Below are 23,927 nucleotides of genomic sequence, written 5' to 3' on the forward strand. Positions count from 1 at the left end.
CGTGATACAAGGCACAAGGGATTACTGTGATAACAGCGCCAACTATACGACTCATCGCCGCCCTCGTTGGAACATATACAGAGAGCTCTCATCATGACTCGTATCAGCCCCAGTTCATTGTCGTATTTATTAACTTGGTCAGGGAGAGCTCCAAAGTGCGATATATATAGTCCGCCATGATACCCCTCACGCCCCTGGGATATGTGGAGCAAAGAGCGCCTAGGTTAAGCTTGCGGTACGTCAGGCTGGGAAGACAGTGTGGCAAAGGTTGGTCTGGCTTTGAAACTGGGCCTAAAATGAAGCCTGGAACCTCACCCTGAAAAGCAAAAATGCCATTGGCCTGAGATATCCCAGTCCGCTGAGCTGCCTCCCTCCACTACATCCCGCCGCTGACTCCAGAGCACGCACTCAAGTGACCGCTAGTTGGGTTCGTCCTCGTAGACATTCTTTCCATATTACGCCAATACCATCTGCCATTCCTGCTTCAGTTGCTGTATCTTGATCATTTTATCTACATCCAGTTCACTTGCAACTTGAATCTCAGGGGAATTCACCATGGATCGTATCAAGGAGGTACGCATATTCACTTCACCATCAGCTGCACTTGCCTTTCATTGTAGTGTTCCCTTGAGCGTGCACATTGCCAGGCACCACGCATTCGACACTACCTCTAGTATCACAATTCTACCTCACCTCCCATGACCGAGACCGTGTCCTACCCTTCTCCCTCAGATCCCACATTGTCCCGGTCATCCTTCACCATCGATTCCACAATCGCGATTCGACTCATCATGGCGTCGGCATTCGCTAATTTCAAACAGAAAATGAACTCTCTCCGCATTGAAGCGGATGAGAACGCGGCAAAGGCAGAAGAGCTGAAAGCCAAAGTCAAGGCCTTGGAACAAGAGAATCTCCAGAAAGAGCAGGAGATCACGTCCCTGACACATCGCAACCAACTCCTCGAGGCCGAAGTCGAGAAGCTTGAAACGGGCATTAAGGAAGCCAAGGCTGCTGCCGGAGAAGCCTCACAACATGGTCAACAGAATGAAGCTCTCACTCGAAGACTCCAGCTACTCGAGGAGGAGGCTGAGGCCGCGGACAAGACGCTGAGAGAAACCAATGAAAAGTAAAAGACACTTCTTATGCGCAGTGACCGCAGCTAACCGTCTCTCCCAGACTTCGACAGACAGACGTCAAGGCTGGCCATTTCGAACGCAAGGTCCAAGCCTTGGAGCAAGCACGAGATGAGTGGGAGAACAAGTACGAGGAAATGGCCAAGAAACACGCGGATCTTCAAAAGGAACTGCAAGAATTGGAACAGAGCATGGGCAATATCTAATTGAATGAGGGGCAGAGGTCTGGAGGTGTGCAAGCAAGCGTGAGTCGATCTCGCGAGTGGCAGGCGAGGCGATGCATAGACTACGACATATCTACGATACCATCGGCATTCGATAAAGGGCGAGCGCTGACAGTCTTGATGAACGACGGAGGTATTTATCCTGCTGCCCGACGTTCTCGAGCTTGTTTCCGATTTTTGGATCTCTCTTTTGTACGTGTGATTTTCCTCTCTGCCCTGCTCTCGTACCTGAAATTTCTCCGCTTCTTTCTGCGCCTTTCAGTGCCACTCTTTGGTTTCTCCTTAGTCCACTTGTGTTTTTTCTTCTCAGATGGAGGATCTTCCGGATGACTCTCGGTCTCTTCAGTCTGATGCTGATTCTGACCATCCTTGTGTTGATCTGCCTTGAATATTCCCTCCCTAGTTATGTCCATTGTCTCGACCGTTACGGTTGTGTATTTGTCTTCGTCGATATATTCTGCTTCGTGATCGACTGGGCTTGGCTCTGATTCTCGCTCTCTGATGCCGCTCCACTCTTCCTCTGACTCTGTCCTATTCTCCCCTTCTTCTTCGGAATCGTTCACGCCCGAGAACGGTCTCAGCATTGCATTGACCTCTTCCACGTGTCGTTCGAGCTCGGCCTTTCGTTCTTCTCTCAACTACAAACATGGTCAGCTCAAACCCTCGAACCGACTGAACAACTCTGTGCCTACCTTCTTTCGCTCTTCAATTCTTTCAGTCCTCGCCTTCCTCTCAGCAACCTCTTGCGCATGCTTTGCTCGTTGTAGTTTGCGCTTGTGAAAGCCCGTGAGATATTCATGACGGGCCGCTGGGTCGAATGTGATTTCCTCGATCACTCTAGGTTCTGTTCGTCGCCGCTTGCTTGGTGGAGGCATTTTCGCGGCGGGCTTGACACAATGCTGATCTGTGACGATACTTTCCTTCACGTTTGAGCAGTGCGAAGCAATCTGGGAGTTCTCACCTGTAAAGAAAACATTTGGTACAAACTTGCCAAGGCCAGAATTGTTCATCTACGGTGGAAGATTGCGACCTTCCTTGCGACATATCCGAGACTGGAAATCGACCTTGTCAAATGATTCTGGCACCAATCTCTGGTATACGAAAGACCTTGAGATAGATATATCCGTGATATTGCGGGAATTTGAAAGGGCATTGGACACATGACGACTGGGATTTTAAGACAGTCGGAGACATGAGCAGCGGTTTCTTCGAGGTACTAAGTTTTCTTTGTTTCTCGTTTCCAGTGCAGCTAGGAGTACCTTTTTGCTACCCTTCATTCGAAATTTTTCTTTTTTCTTTTCCACACTCAATGCATCAAGTATCAACTGCTGTCACTACCGCGAGGATTTTGCTCTGAGCACTCTTGACGTCTAATAGCGGTACTTTTCCTCCTCCCTTGCGGAGCTTTCGAGATGCTCTGAATCATTCTGGGGCTAGGCCCAAACCTCAATTCATGGCAGTCGGTTAATTTGCTAGGCCCGAATGGGTTTTGGAGCATCTTCTTCTTGTGGTTCCCATGAGATGTATGTGCGTGGCCGATCTTCAAGTCGACATATGATATCCAGCCACTTTGGTGACAGATATCCGGGATAGAGCCCGTCAATTTGGACTTTGTGGTCGTTCCCTTTTCTTTGATCATCCGCAATTAATATTCTAGTCATAGTGCCATCTCTACCTTCCTCCAAATCCTGGCGGCGGAAATCCTCTCCCTTGTCCAGGTGGACCACCTTGGAACCCGGGAGGTGGCTGAAATCCGGCGGGAGGACCACCTGGAGGACCACCGAAACCCGGTGGAGGTCCGCCAAAGCCTGGTGGTGGACCGCCGCTCGGGGGCGGAACTCCAGGGCCTCCCCTTCCTCCAAAACCCGGGGGCGGCGCTCCTCCAGGAAATCCACCAGGGGGGAAGCCAAACCCTCCTGTTGGTGGTGGACCGCCGACTCCGACGCCAGCTGCTGGTCCACCCAGGCCGACAGGGAGTCCTCGACCTGCCGGTCTAGAAACTCCGCTTCCAGCTTGCAGAGCAGCAGGAGCACCACCGGGCGCAGACTGGCCGAGACGAGAAGAGGGGTCCGACGGAGGAGGTCCCTCAACACTGCAGCTCACAATGTTTGTTCCTCTGAGAATCACCAGGCCCAAGGTACGTTTTTCTTCGGACTCGACGGTTGTTGCTGCTGCTGATCCGGGCGCGGCAGGTGCGGAGGGTTTGGCCTGCTTGCGTTTGACTTTGCGGAATTCTTCAGTGTCGGCGAGGACAAGATTCATGTGCTAGAATGCGGTGAGAGGTTAGCGGCCTCGACCATGAGAGTAGGATGGGGAGAGAAGAGGGGACGAAGATAGGAACTGACTTTGTCGAACGCAAGCATTTGACCCGTCATCTGCCGGCCATCATTCATGGTCACACGCATGCGATAGTTGATCTGTTCGTCAATTAGTGGTTGCTTCTGGGCGGGTGCGTTGGAGTAGTATACCAAATTTTGCTAGAGACCCATTAGCTTTCGAACGACCAGACAGAGAGATTTCACTGATAAATACCATTTTCCCTTGCTTGTTCGCCATCTTCCCTCTCTTTGCGCACGGAAACGACTTGGATTGTTCTGCACAAATCGACCGCGAATTTTGGATTCAAAATTAAAAAAATTGTTTGCCTGCAGTTCAGAGCCGCAGCTCGACTAGGCCCCGCCAGACGATGGCTGCAGCACTTCCTCAAATGGAGGTGATGCAGGCCCGAACTGGGATATTCTTCTTTGGGAAGAGGAATTCTTGGTATTATTGATGCTGTGAGTACAAATCGCAGGTCGCGAGACTTCGAAAAGAGGCTGCAGAAGCAGCACCACAATATGCCAAATGAAGTTTAGCGCATCGTAATTCTTGGCGCCAATGCTGCTCTTTACACACTTTGCCGAATTTCAACTCCAATTCCACAAAGCCTGCCTTGACTCTCGACCGGCAACCATTTTTCAACAACCAAAACTCTGTCGCAATCGTTAAACCCACCATCTGAATCTCAGATTTCAAGATGGCGGAAGGCAACGACAAGAGCTCAAACCCCATGCGCGAGCTGCGCATCGACAAGCTCGTCCTGAACATCTCCGTTGGCGAGTCTGGCGATCGTCTCACTCGTGCCGCAAAGGTGCTGGAACAATTGTCCGGTCAAACTCCCGTTTACAGTGCGTCCTCTAATATATGAGATAGATTGAGGCGTGTTGTGGCTGACAAACTTGAACAGGCAAAGCCCGTTACACTGTCCGATCTTTTGGTATCCGCCGTAACGAGAAAATTGCTGTGCACGTTACTGTGCGAGGACCCAAGGCCGAAGAAATCCTCGAGCGTGGCCTCAAGGTCAAGGAATACGAACTTCGCCGCAAGAACTTCAGCGAAACTGGCAATTTCGGTTTTGGTATCTCCGAACACATCGATTTAGGTATCAAGTACGATCCGGCTATTGGTATTTACGGAATGGATTTCTACTGCTGTATGTCACGACCGGGTGCAAGGGTTGCCAGACGGAGACGTTGCAAGACCAAGATTGGCCGGAGCCACCAGGTCAGCAAAGACGATACGATCAAATGGTTCAAGACTCGTTTCGAAGGCATTGTCCGATAAAGAGTGGATATTCGAGAGGATGGTGAAGGATGGAGGTGTAGAAAAAGTTCCAAGATCTGATGATTGACACCGAAACAAGAAAACCTCACGAAGTTTGGTTCCATCACAATGCGATAGCTATTCTTGATGGCCTTAAAGAGCATGCACGCACACTTTACTTGATTCGACCTCGATGAGAATGTCAATGCTTTCAAGGCAGATGAAGTCATGCGGAGATATATATCATGGCCGGACAAATGCACGCACGCTAGTGCTTCAATTAAAAATATCATCCTATGCTGTGAACTTGTTTGTAATGTAAATGCTTTTGGATCTGGATTCGTTGAAGGCCATGATGAATATCAACGGCGCTCGACGTACGCTGCGAGGGGAACACCTGGGACAAGCAAGCGAAGATTTTCTATTTTGTGAGACCGAGCATTTCATATAAGCCATCCTCAGCCGAGTCCAAGCGCTGGACACAGATTTACCAATACGTGACAAATCTTCTCAGATGTCCATGTTCCAAAACAAAGTCGAGCCCCAACGCCATGCTGTCCCAGATGCTTCCATCGTACATATCAGGCCAAGTCAGATTTCTGTATCCATTTTCCAAAGGCATACATTATTCATTCGTGGATGCACCGTCGTATTTTCAGCAATATCCAAATTTCACACTGCCTGCAGCTCTTCCCTCCTAGTAGATCATGCGGAAACATTATGGTCTGATAATGGAATGTCCATCCGTTTCCCTTTTCTCAAGAAGTCGGGGGCTCCTCACCTCCTGAATTGTGGCGAGCATTTGCCGACGGCGTCGCTGGGGTGTTGGGTTCCGTGGCATCAGAGACACTGATGCTCGGCAAATTGAGCTGCGGCAACCGTGGTGCATTACTGGGGACTCTGCTTGGAACGCCGGCAGACCGGGCACTGGCGTTACTCGCTGCACGCCGGGCCACAGCATCCTCATACGCAGGAGCATCTCCCCATTCTAGGAACTCGTAGTCTGGGGGACGACTCTCGTCGTCAACTTCGGTGTGCGGAATTCGAGATTCACCAATATCTTCGGAGCCGGTGCTGTCGTCGGGGGTGAACCTGTTAGCGGTGGGAGAGGAGTTGGAAGTGCCACTTTGGGGACCGTCACTTTGAGAGCTTCGAGGCCGGTTTCGGTCTCCTGGAAGAGTAGAACCGGGAGTTTCCTGGAGTTCCATGTCTGATCCATTGGTCGAGACACTTATTCCGCTGATCGAGTGATCTCGTGTATGAGGTCGCGAGAGATTTGAAATCGACGTAGCGTCTGAAAGAAGTCGAGGCCGACCTTCAGCTTCGCCCATGGGCGCTGCTCCGCTCAAAAGTCCGCCTCGCTCAGACTCATTACTATTGGCCCGGATCCTGGTGCCATCGTGTCGTACTTCGCCCAGCGAACCGTAAGCAACACTTGATACCCTTCTTTCTCGTCCACGTGATTGATGTTCAGCAATGAGCGTGGCCGCAGAAACACTGACGCCTCCGTTGAGAGAAGTGGCACTTTCGCTGGCCCGCTGCCGGGACTCTCGCCTCAGCTGCTCCAAACGGGCAGTATCTCCTCTCTCCCGAGCCTCTCTTCTTTCCCGTCGTCGCTCTTCTCGCTCTGCTATTTCACGACGCCGAGCCACCCGAATTTGGTAGAGGGATTCCATCTGCTCTTCACGGCGGGATTCCTCTTCTTCCGCGGTTTCCGGAAACTCGACCACGGTATCCATGCCTTCTCTCTCACCTTCCCGACCGATTACTTGTTCTGTATCCTTCGGTGTACGCGAATATGCTGGTAAGGTTATAACGCTTCGGACACTGGTACTTCGGTCGACCCCTGCTCCAGTTCCAGACCCTCCTATTTCATTTCCGTTGTAGGCGGTGTTTGTCGATGATAGATCTCGATTTCGAACGGCCGTGTATTTCCCAGTAGGTCTCCAGCTCTCCCATTTTCGTTTCAAGAACTTCGTTGGGATATATCGTGGACTCTTGCCCTGGACTTTCCATCGTCGCAGGCACATATAAAATACGACACAAGCGGTGAGGAAGAAGACTATTCCGGCAACGATCTGGCTTCAATGAGAATCAAGCTCTTAGATAGACCCAATCAGACTCACCCCAATTGTCACAGCACTGAAACCGCCTCCCCCACCGCCGCCGCTTCCTTCGCTTCCTGACTGCTGCCGTGGTCGCAACCGTTGTACGGGTAAGGTTCGTTTTCCACGATTAACGAAGGCCGGAGTGGCCGCCATGGCGTTTCACGATATTTTCAAAATTTTGGGATGGTCTCGGGTGAATGCGATTGACTTTTGCTACCGGGACATTGGAAAACGATGTTGAAAAGATTTGTTTGTTAGGAAGAGCAGGTTAACTCTGGAGGATGGTGCATTCGTACGACCTGTCAAGGCGAATGTTCACGGGTATATCGAGAGGGATGCGACACGGATGAATCAATGAGGTATTAGAACGTCGTGGAGGTGAAATAGAATGGTAGTAACATGAGCGTTATAGTCAGATGGGACTGTACGGCTTTTACGATGTACCAATGGGAGTGCTGTGGCAATGGGCGGCCTGGAGCAGTTGGAGGTGGATCTTGCGAGGCGCACGTCAGCCCCAGCAGTTGAGGGCAAAGGCTGGGCCAAGCGCTGAAACACCACCAGTGGGCCAGCACATCGTCGTTCGTGTTCGGTCTCTAGCAGAAGCCGCGTAGAAAGTTATTGAGATCCAGCGGCGAAGAAATATATTAAGACTACGGAGCACACCCGAGGTAATAAGGTGACCGCATATCCTTTTTTCACCTCGAATGCACTCCCTTCGTCTTCGAGGGCCGAGTTAGCGTGTTGCAGACAGAGGATTCAGTGTGGCTGGGATCTTCCGGAGTATTCCCTGGATCATCTCCACCGGTGATCTGACGTGAACAGCGACCACCGAATCTCCGTTCGGAACATCGTCTGTATCAATGGTGGAAAATTTGTGTTCTGTCGGTCTCTTAGTCTTTCATGGCACTACCATGTTACTTTATGTTCTAGTACTATCGTAGCCTCATCGATGATTCGGGACCTGAACCATTACAGTGACATGAAACGCACTTCGAGGAATCAAAGGTTCTGGCGCCAGCAGCAAGACTGGGCGCTTGGAATGGAAATTGATGAGTTGCAACAAATGAGCACAAGAGAAATTCCCTCGACAAAAGCGCTGGCGTAGAAGCGCAGACAGCGGGCACAGCCAAGTTCATGATAAAAGATGAGCTGGCCAACCCGCCGGGGACCTTGGTGGGATGGACTCAGTGGCTAAAGCCCTGTGGCGCATGATCTAGTCCTCTTTTGGTATCAGCAAGTAAACAAAGCATCTCGATCATCTCAAGTCCATCTGCAACAACGTCCCATCGATTGCTCGATATCATACAATTGCCCAATTGGCGTAACTACTATGGCTCCCTCAAGATTCGACCATGGTACAATTGCTACCAACTACAGCAGCATTCACTCCGCCGAAGCATTTGTTGGCGATTATCAAGTACAACTTTCCCGCACACCAGGTGGAGGGCTCTACTCACTACGGAACATAGGTCATGTATACTCCTGGTTCAACTTCGCCTCCTCTCGAACGTGCACAGAAGAAATCGACACGCTTTAGCAGAGCTGTCTCCTCAAAGCCCCAGAACTCCAGTCAATCCTTCATGCTGCCCGCCAACCTTCCAAACACGTCTCAGATCGTTGCAGACCATGGCTCTTTGCCCAATGTCCAAATTCACTACACAATTCCTGCCGATGAGAAACAAATTGTCGTATCCTTACGCACCCTTCAACGTGATCTCAACGAAGCCATGCAAACCATCAACTCTCTGACCCGCGAACGTGATGAGGCTTTACTGGAGCTTAAGTTGCTTCGAGCTGTCTCCAAGAAACCTTCTACTCCGGCGAAAAAGAATAGACGGTCGACACATGTGGAGGAAGAGCTCTTTGACCTCAGCAGATCAATGGAATCCCCAAAGAGGTCTCCGGCTGGACGAATTTCTACAAATGACCCGCCAGCTGAAACGAGACACGGAGCAAAGACAACGAACTCGGATGATGCCCGAGTTTTGTCACCAATTCCTACCAATCGAGCAGCCTTTCCTTCTGAAAAACGAACCACGACCAAGTCTGGCTCCGCTAATCAAAACAAGTCGCAATCGTACAAACGACCAACGGTCAATGATATTGAGAACAGCATCATCGAAGACACCACGGCTGCTTCCAACACTTCACGACGCCGCCGTCGCTTGTCTCTAGATGAGAACATGACTTCAGCCTACATACTCCCTGACATCACCGTCAACCAACCTCCAAAGCCGACTAAGGTCCAGGTGTGTCACGAGACTCAAAATGTTCTGCATTGCCATGACCCTGAGCACGTTGATAATTGTGCCGTCTGCCAGCGTCTAACGGCAAAGAAACCCAAAAATGTCACGCACGCAACTCATACCCGCGAGAAGACCGATATTACTGCTCAAATCACTCAGCTCATGAAAGATGCTATGCTGGACGAGCCCACTATGCGTCCCAAAATTTCCCCGTGGCTTGCACTTGCGAATGTCAAGAAGCTTCTCACCGAGCAGTTCGAGGAGGCCAAGCGGAAACACAACCAGGCCTGGGAGAAGTATGATGCTATTGAGGCCCCGATGAACAGCAAAAAACATGCAGCGGCAAGCCAGGATTTATTCTACTGGTCTAAGAAAATGGAGGAATGCAGGATTAACCTGGATCAGCTGAGGGATGTGGAGGAAGGAATGAGAGAGAACAGCGAACTGTGATTCAGATTGCATTGGCAAGAGGCAATGGTCGGAGTGTGACGAATGGATTGGACATATTCTCGGGGGTATCCTTATGACTCTTTAGGAATGACAAAGTTGGGTCTGGTTTTGCATTGCGTGGGTGTTTGGAGTTCTTATAGAGCATTCTTGCACTCCGGTTGGAGGAGAGTGTTGACAATGTTGACGATGGAGTACTCATTCCATGGTTTTCAATATTTGACTGTCGTGCAATTCGTCCGCCTGCTTGCCTATGCGATCTATTCGATAATCGATACCCTGGAACCATATCCATGCTCATATAAAGTCATGGTACCACAGTCTCACACATATATGCACTTTTGATTCTCATCTTCCCCTTGCTGGGCCATCCAAGTCCCCCCCCACCCCAAAAAATAATTGCAGGAGGAGCCCCACGCTTTCTCCGCTGCAAGACAGGACCCTTACTGCACAATCTCCTCCGTCTCTTCGATAACTTCCTCCACGACTTCTTCGACAACCCTTTCGCCGTCCACTTCCAGACTCCGCGTGCGCATGAGCTGCAACTCGCTCTCTGGATCCGGCAGACCCAGCTCCTCGCGCTCCTGCTTGAGCAGCTCCTTCTCCTGCGCAACCCAGCTGTACCATTCCATGTACAGCCGACGTCGGGCGTCGATGACGGCCTGATTCGCACCCGCTTCCATCTCCTTGTCTAGCTCATCGAACTCCTTGCTGTACTCGCGTAGATTACGCCTCACCATACGCTGTTCTTCCTTAGACAACATGGTAGGAGGCCGAGGCCGCCAGAGGAGTTGCTTGAATTTCTCCGTAGGGGCCTCACTAAGGAGTTGGCCATAGAATGTCCATAGGCGGTAGCCGTTTTCCATCTGAAATGAAGTTAGTGAGGAGACTGGACACTTAAGAACAGATTGACGAGGAAATGTCTTACTTGATGGGTCCACACGCTTGCGCTGGTAACGACGTATCTTCCCGTGGGATCCCACTCTACGTCTGTCATGCCGTAGTGGTCCTCAGAATTCATAAGCATGAGGTTTGCGGACAGATTGGCTTCATTGTCAGGCTTGTCACCTTCGTAGTCGAGGTCGTAGAAATCAATGTCCGAATGTTGCTGGACACTGACAGTCGCGACCACCACGAAGCGGCCCTTAGGTGACCAGTAGATCCCATTGCTGTTCTTCTTGTCGAACGTGCGGACGTGCTTGAACGCGCCGGTGCCTGCGCCTTTGATCTTTTCAGGGGCGAAGAATGACACAGCTGTTTTGGGCAGGACATTGGAACCGGCGACTGCTTCGCCGGCGGTGATGAGAACAAAGCGGTCACCCTTCGGTTCCCAGGCGAAGTTGATGACGGTATCTTTAAGGCTGTCAACAACTTCGACGGGGACACCTTTTTCTTTAATGCGGAAGATTTCGAGATTGGTGGCAAGGGATTTCTTGGATTTCGAATGACGGTCGACTTTGACGCAGATGAATTTCGCTTCAGATTGCCAATGAAGTTTGGCATCCGTGACATTGAAGAGATTGCGTGTTCGCACAATTTCCTTGCTCGGGACCGACATCAGAGCCACTTTAGCAGGGTTTGAACCAATCTCTGGGGTCCAAAAGCAGAGCAGTGATTCGTATGTCTTGACACCTTCTCGTTGTATCATGGCTGGAGCCCATTCGAAGTCCATAATCCCTTCAATTTTGACCGATGTCTTGTCGAGGAGGTTCATTCTAGGAAGCTCATAGATTGATATGCTTTCATGCGGTTTCATCCGTGCCACGTACTTCTCGTCGGCGGACCACTTGAAGGCAGGCCATTGAACCTTGGCCTTGGGTGGAATTGCGCTGGCATCAGCGCCTGGCGGAGGTGTGAGGTCATAGGCAACGAATGACCGCAGAACTTTGCCGGTGGTGATGTCCCAGATGATGATGTGCTTGCCTTCTTCATCAATGGTGAGAGGCCCCTTTCCTTCTTCCACGGTGATGGGCGTATTCGACCATGTTAACAGATAGTTTTCTGCGGGAGAGAATTCGATCAGACTAACGAAAGGATGAGGGAATTGCTTGATTCGCTTGAATGATCGTCCTCCCCACAGCTGCACACCTTGCTGATGGGTTGATGCCAGATACGTTCCTTGCGGTGACCACGCTACGAATAATTGTGTCCAGTGTTTGCGATCCACGATAGGTTCAGGAGGTTCTTTCTTATTGTTCCAGAACACGCCGACATTGTCACCGCGGAACATGACGAATTGATCTCGGGCGGCTGGGTCGAAGAGCCAGGACCTTAGATGCTCTCTATCCGTAAACGGTTCAACCTCAGGTGGGACGTATTGTTCGTCTATCCTCCCTTCTCTACCATATTTCTCAATGTCTGTGAGTTTGTTGACGGCAAGTGTGTGCTTCTTATCGAGGGCGGTTCCATGGAGTTGCTTTGTTGCCGCCACTGCTTGTTCGGGAGTTTGATATTCAACAAATGCGAAGCTGCGGAGAGTCAGAACGGTATGATTCCGAGTTGCAGGCACCTGACTTACCCTTCGGACATGCCCTGGTCATTCATGGGCATGAAGACCGATTCCTCCCCATCTTTTATCCTGCCTGCGGAATTCAGCCTCCTGAGCAAGAATTTGATGAGTTTTGATTTCTGCTCATTGTTGACGATCGGAAGGCCATCAATGACCTGGCACCTTTAGTATCTCCCCGGTCCTTCATATTCACGGCAGACGTACCACAAAGGTGTCAAGGCCCTCCTCCATTCGCACATCATACCGTTCTTTGAGGTCGCTAAAGTCGATATTGTCTATTTCATCCTCGAAGTCGTGGTCCGACAATTGATCGAATCCGGGTGCCATGGCTGCGGTATCGATAGAGGGCGAGTATCCTGGGAGTCTGTCTCTGTGTGCTCGCAGCCCGCGTTGTCGTCGATCTGGAAGTAGTGAATATATCAAGACGTTTTTGCCGGCAGATTCGCGATTCGAGTTTGTGGAAAGGCCGAGATTTCGAGATCACGTGACAAAAGGGCTTGGCTGAGTCATGAGGACCGAGGCACATGACTCGGCACAATATTCCCCAACTTGCGACCAAGTTCGGAAAACTTTCCATACTCCATCGACCTCCCCAGCCCGCCCCATTTCCCACTAGTCCGTCGGCCACTGGCAGGCAATGAATGGACTGACTTGCTCTTGAACCGCGATGCGAGCGCATATCACTGGAGGCTTCCTATTCCTCACAACCACCTCACTTGCATTGGCTCTAAGTCACCTTCCTGACTCACTTCGGGGGCTCATGCGACTCATGGGCTAGGGTGCATAGAGCCTCATCAATTCTCTGAACCAACCAAGTCGCCTGCCCCGTTTTCTTCGTCAAAGCAGGTGATTGTCAATGATCTTGGTGCTTTGATCGGATGGCTTATGACCTGACCTTGACCTGACTATCGCCCGTGGCCTCGTTAATCTACTGTGGAAAACTCCCCTATCAACCCTTGCATAGTCAACATATCTTTTTGGCCTTGTCAAAATGTCGTGTGAGTATTCCCAAAGCGGCGCACCTGATCTTACTAACCGGAAGCAAGTGCCTCCAAATGTCCGCACAAAATACGTCAACATCATAGATGCCATTCTCGAAGGCGCCGATCTCACCACTATCACTAGGAAGAGCATTCTACAAGGAATTCAAGATCAGATCGAATATGATATCACTCCGCAAAAGGTTGGTCTACCCCAGAATGTGAGAAGGAGCAAAGAATTGATCAAGAATTAGAGCGCTATCAAGGAGCTGATTGGTGAGAGGTTCGACATCATCAACGCCCGAAAGAACGGTGATGTTACGGTGGTCCCATCCGTCGAGCCGGCCGAACCAACCCCAAAGACAAATGGTGTCCACGATTCTCCCGCGGCATCCGCGTCAAGCTCGCCTGCAAAACGAGAGGCACGAAGTGAAACTGTCTCCGATGTCATAGACACACCTCCGCCGAAGAAGAAGCGCAAAGCTAGTATCGATGCTGACGCAGCATTTGCTGCTCGTCTACAAGCTGAGGAAGACAAGCTTGCTCGGCCTACCCGTGGCGGCGTGGCCAGAAAGGCAGCCCCTGTCAAAAGGAAGAAGAAACCAAAGAAGGAAAAGGTGGTCGCTTCGGATGATTCCGATATTGACGAGGATGAGCGCAAGGCCCAGAAACCCAAACGAGAGACCGGATTTCATGTACGTTAACTATCTTGGTATCGAACTTGGACTCACGCTAGGCAGAAACCTCTCAATTTATCGCCAGCGCTGTCCAACCTTTTTGACGGTGAAACGCAGGTGAGTTTGAATGCTTGAATTGTTGATGCTCGTACTGAACCGCCGCCACAGCTATCACGACCCGAAACCACCAAGAGAATATGGGCGTATATCAAAACTAATGGTCTTCAAGACCCGAACGATAAGCGGTTCATCATTTGTGATGCACGGATGCGTGAGGTGTTCCGGCAAGACAAAGTTCACATGTTTACCATGACCAAGTTAATGGCGCAACAAATGTACAACCCTGATGAATGAAATCTCTCTATTCTGAGATTGAACTATGTTCATCTTGTTTCCTTCTCTGGCAGTCGTCAATCAAGATATTTTAGCGGCATGGATCACTCTTATCGAGAATGGCGTTCATTTGCGAAGGAGGAAAATTGGTGCAAAAAGATGTTTAATGGGCTCGAGTCGCTCGCATAAATGTGTCAACAAGACTGCGCTGCACTTCAGATGGTCGGTGGCATGGCACCGAACATAGAATATTATCAAGATAGATCTAGCAGAGGAGCGGGGTTTGCTACCATCAAATGATCAAACAGAGTCAGGAGGGTCAGCCTTGCTGACTAACACAATCCTGATATATCTCTGCTTTTCTGGATGCTATGCATGGAGTCCGGGTAGCGTAACGGGCAGCAATTAGTTGGGCCTGGCAAGAGTCATGCAACGAATTTTAATCCCCGTTTTGCCTGCGCTGGCGCCAGTCGAATTGGGGTCATCATAAGTTTGCAAAAGTCTGACGAATAGGCGGCTTATGAAATCAGAGGACATCCCCCAATACTAGTTATTTCATATTTATGCCTTATCACCGGCCCCTCGTTCCTGACAATCCCTAACGAAGATAGAAAAGCCAAAGTGTTACTAGGCAGTCTGTCCCTCGCTGCAGTAATTAGTGAGGTCATCGCTCACGATTCTCAGCATCCCCTACAAACACCACCGCGACTCCTTTCAGCAACTTCCTCCGTCTAACACATCAAGCCCCAAGAGCACGATGTCAAGCTCACAGTCCCTCACCGAGACCCCATCTTCGCCCCGCGGTGGATCTACCAATCGAGGCAATCGGTCAAACCGACGGAATAGCAGCACATCACAAAACTCCGCCGACAATCGTGGTCGAGGAACTGGACCCAGAGGTTCTCGGGGTCAAAGAGGCGGGAGGGGGAGAAGCCAGGGCCATGGACATGGACTGGGACAGGAGAACGCGCCTTCTACAATTTCTCTTCCTTCAGAATCCACAGCAGAGAGTAGCTCAGGGCGGCCACCCGGGGGCAGCTTCGGTGCTCGCCTGACCGGAGCTGCCTCAAAATCCGAAGGCGACTCAAAAGGCTCTCAACCACAAGAAGACGAAGCGCAGTCGGCAGTTGAGGATAAAGAGCTGTGTTTCATATGTGCCAGTCCCATTGAGCACGTTTCGATTTCACCCTGCAATCACCAAACGTGCCACATCTGCTCCTTGAGGTTGAGGGCATTGTACAAGACACGGGCCTGTGCTCACTGTCGGGTAAGTCTCTTTTCATGGCCAATTTGAGCAGTCAACTGACGTATCCTCAGACAGAAGCACCGTTTGTGATCTTTACCGACAATGCGGAGAAACGGTTCGACGAATTCGATGACGAAGACTTTGTCAAGATTGATGAGAATCTGGGTATCAAATATGAGAAAGATGTTATTTGGGAAGATACGCGTCTGCTTCTTCGATATAACTGCCCAGACAAGGACTGTGAGGTTGCATGTCTCGGATGGCCCGATCTACACCGCCATGTCAAAACCAAGCATGGGAAAATAATGTGCGATTTATGTACGAGAAACAAGAAGGTTTTCACGCATGAGCACGAGCTGTTTACTTTCGGGGAACTTCGACGACATGAGCGATTCGGAGACGACAATCCGGGAGCAATAGACCAGTCTGGCTTCAAAGGACATCCCGAGTGCGGCTTCTGCAAACAGAGATTCTACGGAGACGATGAGCTTTACAACCATTGCCGAGAGAAACACGAGAAATGCCACATTTGCGACAGACGGAATGGAGGCAGAAATCCGCAGTATTACCTCAACTATCAAGAACTGGAAAAGCATTTTGCAGAAACCCACTTTGTCTGCATGGACGCTGAGTGTCAGGCAAACAAGACCAATGTATTCGAATCAGAAATGGACCTCAAAGCGCATCAATTGTCTGAGCATCCAAACGGGCTCTCGAAAGACGCCCGCAGAGATGCACGCCTTGTCAATCTTTCTGGCTTTGATATTCGAGCTCCATATCAACCTCAGCGACGGGGTGGCCGTGAGAACAGAGGCAGTGGCAGAGGCCGGGATCCGAATGCTGAACCGTTGCCTCTGTCAAGTGCTCAGCCTCTTGGGCGTGCGGAGCTGGCATATCAAAGACAACTCGCAATTCAGAGTTCCCAGTCGGTATCGACCAGGACTTTTGGAGGACAACTTACACAATCCGTCCCTGCGCCCCATCCGCAGCCCGCCACCGCACCATCAACTCAAGAATTACCGGCCGTCGAAAACATCAGTCTCGAGTCCCCAACTCAGTCAACTGTAAACATGACACCTCAGGAACAGGCGCGGGCCCTAAGACACCAAGCCGTGACTAACCGCGCCGTTACGCTCTTGAAGAACGACAAGACCAAATTGTCACAATTTCGTACCCATGTTTCCGCTTATCGTAGCGGAACCAGCTCCGCAACCGATCTCATTGACGCTTTCTTCTCACTTTTGGACTGTTCCAGTGCTGAAATGGGCAAATTGGTCCGTGAACTGGCAGATTTGTATGAGGACGAGCCTAAACGTCAATCCCTGCTCCAAGCGTGGAATGACTGGCGCAGCATCAATGAAGATTATCCCAGCCTCCCCGGACCAAGTGGAACATTGCCAGGTGTATCGAGTGGGACAGCAGGCTCAAGTGGTGACCGGCGAGTCTTGACTCTGAAGAGAAGTACGGCGCAGTCATCCCGATCAGCTGTATCGAGACAAGGCTCATGGGGCAATGCTCTCGCAATCGGCATGAGCCAAGACCCATTTCCGGCACTGTCCTCGACAAATGCCAGTTCTCGCAAACAAGGGACGGCCATAGCGGCACCTGCTCCCTGGGGGAATACTACGGCACCTCAAGTCACCAAGACAACAATCAGCAACGCACCCGTTTCCCGACCCACGCCAAAGACAGCATCAACACTTCGTCAAGCAACCCGCAGTAGTCCACCTCCAAGACAGACCGAAGAGATGTTCCCAGCTCTCCCGACTGCGCCAAAACCCAACACCACAATGGCAGGCTTCAACACCCGGGGTTCTGGCCGCTGGCTAGGCTCTAGCCGCAACTCCCCGTCAGGATCGGGGACTACCACCCCAGTGAATCCCTGGGGAAATGGCGGACTGACACCGACACCGGCGCAGGCTGCTGTCGCTACCGCGCCTCCTGTTGGAGGCGTGGGCGCCCCAAGCGACAATGGCGCGATCGAAAGCGGTGAGGGAACCGTAGGAAGAAAGAAGGGCAAGAAGTCGAGAAAGGGCGAGACTTTGTTCCATTTCGGATAAGGTGACATTGCATATTAGCACCTACCTTTGCCTGATGACTTAGCGATTTGCGTAACCCTAGTTTCCGGTAACGATAGAAACACTTTTACGCCGTGGTACGGAGCATAGAACCCAAGAGACGAGGGTGGTAGCATTAATGCCGCACTGAAGTATTCCGACACGATTATGACCCCGGGTTTGTTTCTTTCGATTGATCATGGCACAGTAACTCGCGGCGACTGTCAACTGGCAAGGCAGGAAAAAAGTAGGCCCCCAGGGGGAAGGATTTTGACTCCTCACGTGGAAGGCATCATGTCACGTGAAAGGCCTCGAAAATTGACGTACCAATGGCCATGCTGATGAAATTTCATTTCTATTCACACTCCCTATCCGCCTTGTCGCAACTGCATGCCTTGTGCGGTCATCTTGTAGGAAGTACAATGTGCTAAAGCCGAGCGTTCAAACATGCTGTTCTATTCGTGGACTCGGCCATTAACGTTCAGACCTTTCCACCGATGACAAATCCGACGACAATGTCTACACGCCGATATACGAAGCGACGTCGTCTGGTAACAGCATGTCTTGAATGCCACCGTCGCAAACAGAAGGTTGACGTCTCCCTCATCCATCGCTTCATGCTATACTAATAGCTTCTCAGTGTGATCGAATGAGGCCGTGTAACGCATGCACGGCCAGGAACCTTCCTCAAGCCTGTACTTACGCCAGTTTGGAGTCAGAACGCTCACCCTTGTGCCGAGAGCATAGACCTAATACACCTTCATAGATCGTCATCTTCAAATGTCCCTACGTCATCCCAAGAGTCAACATCTCCGACGACAAGTCTTGGAGGACGACCGCTTAAACCTAGTCGCCTTCCTGAGACACCCCTAGAACCATCGACATTGTCTGAACAATTTGGATATTCCTCGGTTGGGAATGCAGATCATGCACTCAGCTCCCTTCAGAGATACCTCCGACTCCGTCCAGGTCTGTCTACGACAAATGCGCCTCTCCCTCGTTCGATGCTACACACCTACTATTTGGAACGCTACTGCATATTGGCTTCTCAATTGCCGCCAGGATCTGTTCTCACAGAATTAATTGATCTCTACTTCTCCGACGCTGATTGGTATTTCATGTCTCTGGACCGCTATTATTTTGAAGATTTGCTCAGATCGTGGACAAGAGTGAGCGAGGTGGTCATTCTGCATCGAAATCTGAAGCAACTTTCTCGCGAGTCACAATATTTCCCAGCCTTGCTCTTCCAATTCCTCGCAGTTGCTCTCCAACTCCTCCCGCTCAACACCAAGGCAGCTCTAGCTCTCCAGGTAAGCAGCTTCACCGAAATCGACAAGTTGTCCGAGAGCTACAGTAAAGCTGGGCTTGAGATAATAGGACTGCTTGGACGGCAACAGCCGACTATTACCTCTGTTGAACATGATATAATGCGCCTGACGTGGCTGAAGAACTGCAGCCGCGGAAGCGAGGCATGGCATTTTTTAAGCCATTCTATCCGACAGGCGCAGCTCCTAGGTCTTCATCTTGAGCCCGAGGTGAAACAAGAACCTGAAGAAAGTGTGGAGTCTGCCCTTGCACGCTTGTGGTACGCGGAGCACAAGCGGAAAGTTTGGGCCAGAGTCTTCATGCTTGATGGGTTTATGGCCTTCACTCTTGGAAGACCACGCCAAATTAACAAAGACGACTGTTCTGTGGCTCTGCCTTTGGCTCGAGACTTGCCAGACAACCCTTTGAAAACCGTGTTCCTTCCGACGACGCCAAGTGAAGAGCCGTCCACGACCACCTTCATCATATTCCTTTGCGGCATAGCCACCAAAATCCATGAATTGCTCTCCTCAGGAGCCGGCAAATCTCACACTCAAGACTACGACAAAGTTACGGCCTTACACAAAAGCATTCTTGCATTGCAGGGTGACCTTCACCCAGCGTTCCGCCCTCAGAACCCGGATACATCATGGGACACGCGGAGCCCGCAGTTCCCCAAGGTACGGCAGCAGATGATCACCACCGCAAATTCATTCTTAATGAATCTACACCGACCGCATGTTAGAGACCACCCAGCAAGTCGACAAGAGGCAATCGAGGCCGCCCTCCGAGTCCTGGAGGCCCAACAAGCCATGTTCGACTTGGTGAGCGAGAATCAACACAGGATCTATGGGTTTTCCTTCTATACCATTGACGCCGCGGTTTTACTCTCAGCACTGGTCATCGACCAGCCGCCGGAGTCGAACGTCATGTTCGACCGGATTAAGACGTCGCTGGAGCAGGCTGTATCGCGCCTTGAGGCTTTAGGTACGAGGATGGCGATCGCAAAAACCGGAGAGATGCTTCTGAAACAATGTCTCTCGAAGATTCAACCGCCTGCGCCTTGTTCCGTCCTCGGCATCTCCAGCAGTAGGGGTGAATCTACCGCCGGCACCTCGCCACTCATACCCACGACTTCCCTGTCCCTACAGCCACGAGTAGCATCCGTGCCACCCCAGCTTTCTCGTCCAATCTCATCTTACCAATCCTCCCAATACACTTTCAATTTCCACAACCCACAGTTCTCTGACCTGCAATCAATGCCCAGCCCCTTAGACTCAGCCAACTTCTACAACTACCTCGGCGGCACTTATGGCTTCGCTTGGCCTGGAGTGAATATGAACACAAATACGAACATCAATGCTGATGTCGGTGGCCCGGCCGTGGGGGGGTATCAGGACGATACCACCGAAGTTAATGTGGATGGCACGGACATCTTCTCGTACGATTTTGACGGGAACCCATATTTCTTCTTCGGCGCCACACTGCTGGATCAGGCTGCTTCGAGTGGTGGCGGGACGTGGCAATGAAATAAATACGGCACATATTGTCACAAGCCCTGAGGACGAGATATAGGAAATAATAGTTATTAATAGCGCCTCGGAATGCATGCAATGGCTAGTACGTGGAAATGATGAAATTGAATGTGAACTTTAAATGTTTTAAAAATTCAAAAATTATTTTGCCATCCCACTACAGCTAAAAGCCATCGTGGTATCCGCTCTAAGATTAAGTAAGTCTTTCATAAGTCTTTCTACGTTATTGGTATATTGCTCGCATTGAGAAGGGTCTCTGTTAAGATATAGGCCGGCACCGTAAGAGGAGTACTCTCGTAAAAGAGAGCTGTCAAACTTCTTGTGCAACTTGAGATGAAGGAGCGCTCTGTTTTCTATCTACTCATCGAGGTACTAAGGCTCCTTTTATAGACACACGAATGCTAGATCGTTGCACAGAGCAACCATCTGTAACGTCGTCGCCTATGGTAACCTCTCGTCTCTATCCAACAAGAGCGCACACCGTTTTTGCGAGTAGCCGTAGAGCCTAAGGGGATTAAATAATCGTGTATGTTTCAAGAGCCCCTAGTATGCGCCCAAAGTCGTCGAACGGTTATATGGACTCTATAAGGCAGATGGTTCACATACGCGCGAATGAGAAAATATTAAGAAAATAAACAGCCCCTCTCCTATAGTCCATCTCTGACGAACTTATAGTTGGGGCGCCGCAGCCAGTGAAAGCTTCAGCCACACAAGTAACTGCAGAAGAGTTTGAATCGGTAACCTCCCAACGGTATGAACAAGACGACATCATCAACAATCACTGGCTGGAGCATTACATTTACCCATCTAGGTACCTAGAAAGCTAGGCCGGACAACCCTCTTACCTTACCTATGATCGAACACTAGTAAGGGCCCTCAATTCTATCGGTTCGGCTGCAAGCCGAGTGTTTTACCACTCGGTTTACGTCCTTGATAGGTCAACCACGATTTGGTGTCAATTTTGAAGCAGTTTCTGGCGGAACAAAATATAAACCGGAATTATTTTTAATTTTGAAATCGCCTGGTTAGGGCTTGGCGTTGTGTGGCGACGTCAAGAGCGACCTGCTGGCCAATCGCGTACGCCTATGGCTTAGTGTTATCACGTGAGTACGTGGCTTGACGGTGTCACGTGGGCACGTGGGCACTCCGCCTTGTCGCCCCATCATCGGATCCAATCAATGGACCATGTGGCCGGGGGAGCGCCCTACTTGTCGATATTGAGATGATCCACGCATCGGATCCAGTCTGTGAACCACCCCTGCTCGATTGATCATACTTGACATAATCCACGCATTGGATCCGATGAAATCCCCCGTCGCCCATCGGATCCAGTCTGTGGACCACTCAAACAAGCTCGATTGATCACCCTCGGCGAGGTTTACGAATCGAATCCCATGAAAATATCACCATGATCGGATCCAATCCGTGGACCATGTGGCCGGGGGCACCTGTTGGACAAACGATAACCTATCGAACCTACTCATTTTGTAACATTCACCTCCTGGCGTGCAACACCATTGACAGGCAACAGCGCCAGCATACATCCCGCACCTCATAGACAGATATATATATGGACTCCATCTCACACTCATTTGAAGAGCCCAGAGCATTCAATACATCTCGAGTTGCACCCAGTTTGACAGCACCCTACTCGATAGGGGTCGACATTGTTGGCAGTCCACATTGGGACTAGCCTAGTCACGTGCACCGCACCCTTCGGTGCCCCCTTTTTGTAGCTTGCACCTCGCTCAGACAGATTCAATCATTCAATCTTCTCTCGGCCCAACAAGAGGAGCCGATGTCTTTGCTGGAGAAAGTCGACATAGATGCAGATGTCGGTTCCTCGTTTACGGTGCATCATGTCGCCGCACTGATTGGGAATATTGAGGCAGCGGCCTTGTTGTTGCGCAATGGGGGTGGATATTTTAAAGCAAGACGATTTTGGTTGGACTCCGCTGCATCGAGAAGACCTTCTGTCTCCGAAATTCGGGGTTGTTTCTAGGAGATATAAATGCAAGATTCAACTGAAGCAGGTTAGGAAGTCGAGGCGTCGGAGCGGACCCATTTTCATCTGATTATCAACTACCAACAAATCATAAACTTAATCTTACAGCTCAACGCAAGTTGCAGGGAAATCTGCCGCCGCTTCTGACGACGGTTTTTCCTTCAATATCAATACACTGGGTACCGGATATGGCCCTTTTCAGAATCAACAACGAAATCCTCGAGTCCTTGACTGAATGATACCTTCGACGACACCACTTTCAAAGGTGCTTCCTTATTGTAGAAGCAATGATAAACGACAAACGGAGATCCAGGATTGATGAGCCACCCCTCTTCAGCTTGCCCGTTCGGGTCCGTTCAATAGCACGGGACAACAGAAGGATTTGGTGTTGCGGTTTCCGGCGTGATACTTGCAGCCTCCCTGGTAGCAACCCATTCACGGATTCTTTCCAAGGGATTGTCCTCATCGGAGGTAAGGTCCGGAACAAGCCAACCATTGTCATCATCACTTTCGTCGTTATCCAAGTCCAGGGTTGGCCATCCAGACATTCCCACGAGACGTTGGAGAAACCATTGCATCTCTAAGAGTCTCGGGGTCCTTGGTAGTGAGTGTAAGGATCTCTCCAGAACAAATACGCGGAGTGGAGCCATCGTCCTCAAGACGATTTAAGAAATTTCTCTCGACAATATCCAAGCCTTTTGATGATTTGGGTTCCGTAAGTAAGTCAATCCGGCTGTCAATCTCGTACTTGGTCGGAACTTGCCAAAAGAGCTGAACAGTCAGGGTCTTACGATCACTTGATAGTCGTAGTGGCTTAAGTGCAAACATCCCCCTATTCCACACATCATGTGTGTCAGCCGAGAGAGAGATGAGATTGAAGCATCTGTCAACACCGGTATAAGGACTTTGAGGATCTTGAAAGATTGTCCTTTTCCATTTATCGATCCGGTCCTCGTCCCAGAAGACTCGTATAGATTCCCAAAATTCGGGGATCCCGTTAGACGTATTGTTTCGATCAGCTTTCGGGCGTGGATTGAGCATGCAATAAGGAAATATATGGGCAGCCTGGGGACCTGGCCTTCTCGTCAAAACGCATTGGTGATCATCACGCTTTTTGCACTATGTATATTGTTAGACAGCGGTATCCTGAGAAGTTGAAAAATTTAGACTAACCTTATTCACCTCTTTCGCCGATCGTGACATCCATGAATTTGTACCAGAATTCAGTTTACGCCTCTTTGGATTCTTTGGGCGTTCTGAGGCTGCCTCTGATTCTCTGAAATTCGAATCTCGTAATTTTTGAGTCCCTATTGACAGTAAGTATGTCTATATTAAATGCCACCTTGATTTGACCTGAAATCCTGAAAATTCACGTTGCAGGGGTACAAAATATGTTGAACGGTCGGAGAGAATAATGAATTGCCGATCCGTTTCGGCGATGATTCGTAAGCGGTTCATATCGGCGAGTTGACAGCAAGCCCAGAAGGTAAGAGGAGACGGGAGCGCCGTTAAGTACTTCCTTAATTTTGGTCAAGAGCTC

The 23,927-nt window shown here is 50.4% G+C and overlaps 11 protein-coding genes across 11 annotated transcripts; 6 read left to right on the plus strand and 5 right to left on the minus strand.

The window, feature by feature from the left end:
- Positions 1–698: 698 nt before the first annotated feature.
- On the plus strand, positions 699–1,339 carry Z518_10284 (uncharacterized protein; the record flags this gene model as incomplete). Its single annotated transcript, XM_013411829.1, has 2 exons — positions 699–1,126; positions 1,177–1,339. 2 exons carry the CDS (start codon positions 699–701, stop codon positions 1,337–1,339), a joined length of 591 nt encoding a protein of 196 aa, XP_013267283.1.
- A 155-nt stretch (positions 1,340–1,494) lies between these two features.
- Positions 1,495–2,232, minus strand: Z518_10285 (uncharacterized protein; the record flags this gene model as incomplete). Its single annotated transcript, XM_013411830.1, has 2 exons — positions 1,495–1,995; positions 2,050–2,232. 2 exons carry the CDS (start codon positions 2,230–2,232, stop codon positions 1,495–1,497), a joined length of 684 nt encoding a protein of 227 aa, XP_013267284.1.
- Positions 2,233–3,028: 796 nt separating this feature from the next.
- On the minus strand, positions 3,029–3,913 carry Z518_10286 (uncharacterized protein; the record flags this gene model as incomplete). Its single annotated transcript, XM_013411831.1, has 3 exons — positions 3,029–3,622; positions 3,703–3,834; positions 3,890–3,913. The coding sequence occupies 3 exons, from the start codon at positions 3,911–3,913 to the stop codon at positions 3,029–3,031; spliced, it is 750 nt and encodes a 249-aa protein (XP_013267285.1).
- A 460-nt stretch (positions 3,914–4,373) lies between these two features.
- On the plus strand, positions 4,374–4,960 carry Z518_10287 (60S ribosomal protein L11; the record flags this gene model as incomplete). Its single annotated transcript, XM_013411832.1, has 2 exons — positions 4,374–4,524; positions 4,584–4,960. The coding sequence occupies 2 exons, from the start codon at positions 4,374–4,376 to the stop codon at positions 4,958–4,960; spliced, it is 528 nt and encodes a 175-aa protein (XP_013267286.1).
- Positions 4,961–5,697: 737 nt separating this feature from the next.
- On the minus strand, positions 5,698–7,200 carry Z518_10288 (uncharacterized protein; the record flags this gene model as incomplete). The annotated part of the gene is made up of 2 exons (XM_013411833.1): positions 5,698–7,017; positions 7,066–7,200. 2 exons carry the CDS (start codon positions 7,198–7,200, stop codon positions 5,698–5,700), a joined length of 1,455 nt encoding a protein of 484 aa, XP_013267287.1.
- Positions 7,201–8,377: 1,177 nt separating this feature from the next.
- Z518_10289 (uncharacterized protein) lies at positions 8,378–9,743 on the plus strand (the record flags this gene model as incomplete). Its single annotated transcript, XM_013411834.1, has 2 exons — positions 8,378–8,464; positions 8,517–9,743. The coding sequence occupies 2 exons, from the start codon at positions 8,378–8,380 to the stop codon at positions 9,741–9,743; spliced, it is 1,314 nt and encodes a 437-aa protein (XP_013267288.1).
- A 440-nt stretch (positions 9,744–10,183) lies between these two features.
- Positions 10,184–12,576, minus strand: Z518_10290 (eukaryotic translation initiation factor 3 subunit B; the record flags this gene model as incomplete). The annotated part of the gene is made up of 4 exons (XM_013411835.1): positions 10,184–10,606; positions 10,669–12,208; positions 12,259–12,404; positions 12,454–12,576. The coding sequence occupies 4 exons, from the start codon at positions 12,574–12,576 to the stop codon at positions 10,184–10,186; spliced, it is 2,232 nt and encodes a 743-aa protein (XP_013267289.1).
- A 664-nt stretch (positions 12,577–13,240) lies between these two features.
- Z518_10291 (uncharacterized protein) lies at positions 13,241–14,260 on the plus strand (the record flags this gene model as incomplete). The annotated part of the gene is made up of 4 exons (XM_013411836.1): positions 13,241–13,432; positions 13,484–13,924; positions 13,970–14,023; positions 14,075–14,260. The coding sequence occupies 4 exons, from the start codon at positions 13,241–13,243 to the stop codon at positions 14,258–14,260; spliced, it is 873 nt and encodes a 290-aa protein (XP_013267290.1).
- Positions 14,261–14,996: 736 nt separating this feature from the next.
- Z518_10292 (uncharacterized protein) lies at positions 14,997–17,545 on the plus strand (the record flags this gene model as incomplete). Its single annotated transcript, XM_013411837.1, has 2 exons — positions 14,997–15,506; positions 15,557–17,545. The coding sequence occupies 2 exons, from the start codon at positions 14,997–14,999 to the stop codon at positions 17,543–17,545; spliced, it is 2,499 nt and encodes an 832-aa protein (XP_013267291.1).
- Positions 17,546–18,546: 1,001 nt separating this feature from the next.
- On the plus strand, positions 18,547–20,376 carry Z518_10293 (uncharacterized protein; the record flags this gene model as incomplete). Its single annotated transcript, XM_013411838.1, has 1 exon — positions 18,547–20,376. One exon carries the CDS (start codon positions 18,547–18,549, stop codon positions 20,374–20,376), a length of 1,830 nt encoding a protein of 609 aa, XP_013267292.1.
- A 2,527-nt stretch (positions 20,377–22,903) lies between these two features.
- On the minus strand, positions 22,904–23,845 carry Z518_10294 (uncharacterized protein; the record flags this gene model as incomplete). Its single annotated transcript, XM_013411839.1, has 3 exons — positions 22,904–23,506; positions 23,561–23,694; positions 23,761–23,845. The coding sequence occupies 3 exons, from the start codon at positions 23,843–23,845 to the stop codon at positions 22,904–22,906; spliced, it is 822 nt and encodes a 273-aa protein (XP_013267293.1).
- Positions 23,846–23,927: the final 82 nt, after the last annotated feature.

Source organism: Rhinocladiella mackenziei (assembly GCF_000835555.1).
Source record: "Rhinocladiella mackenziei CBS 650.93 unplaced genomic scaffold supercont1.9, whole genome shotgun sequence".
Taxonomy (NCBI): domain Eukaryota; kingdom Fungi; phylum Ascomycota; class Eurotiomycetes; order Chaetothyriales; family Herpotrichiellaceae; genus Rhinocladiella; species Rhinocladiella mackenziei.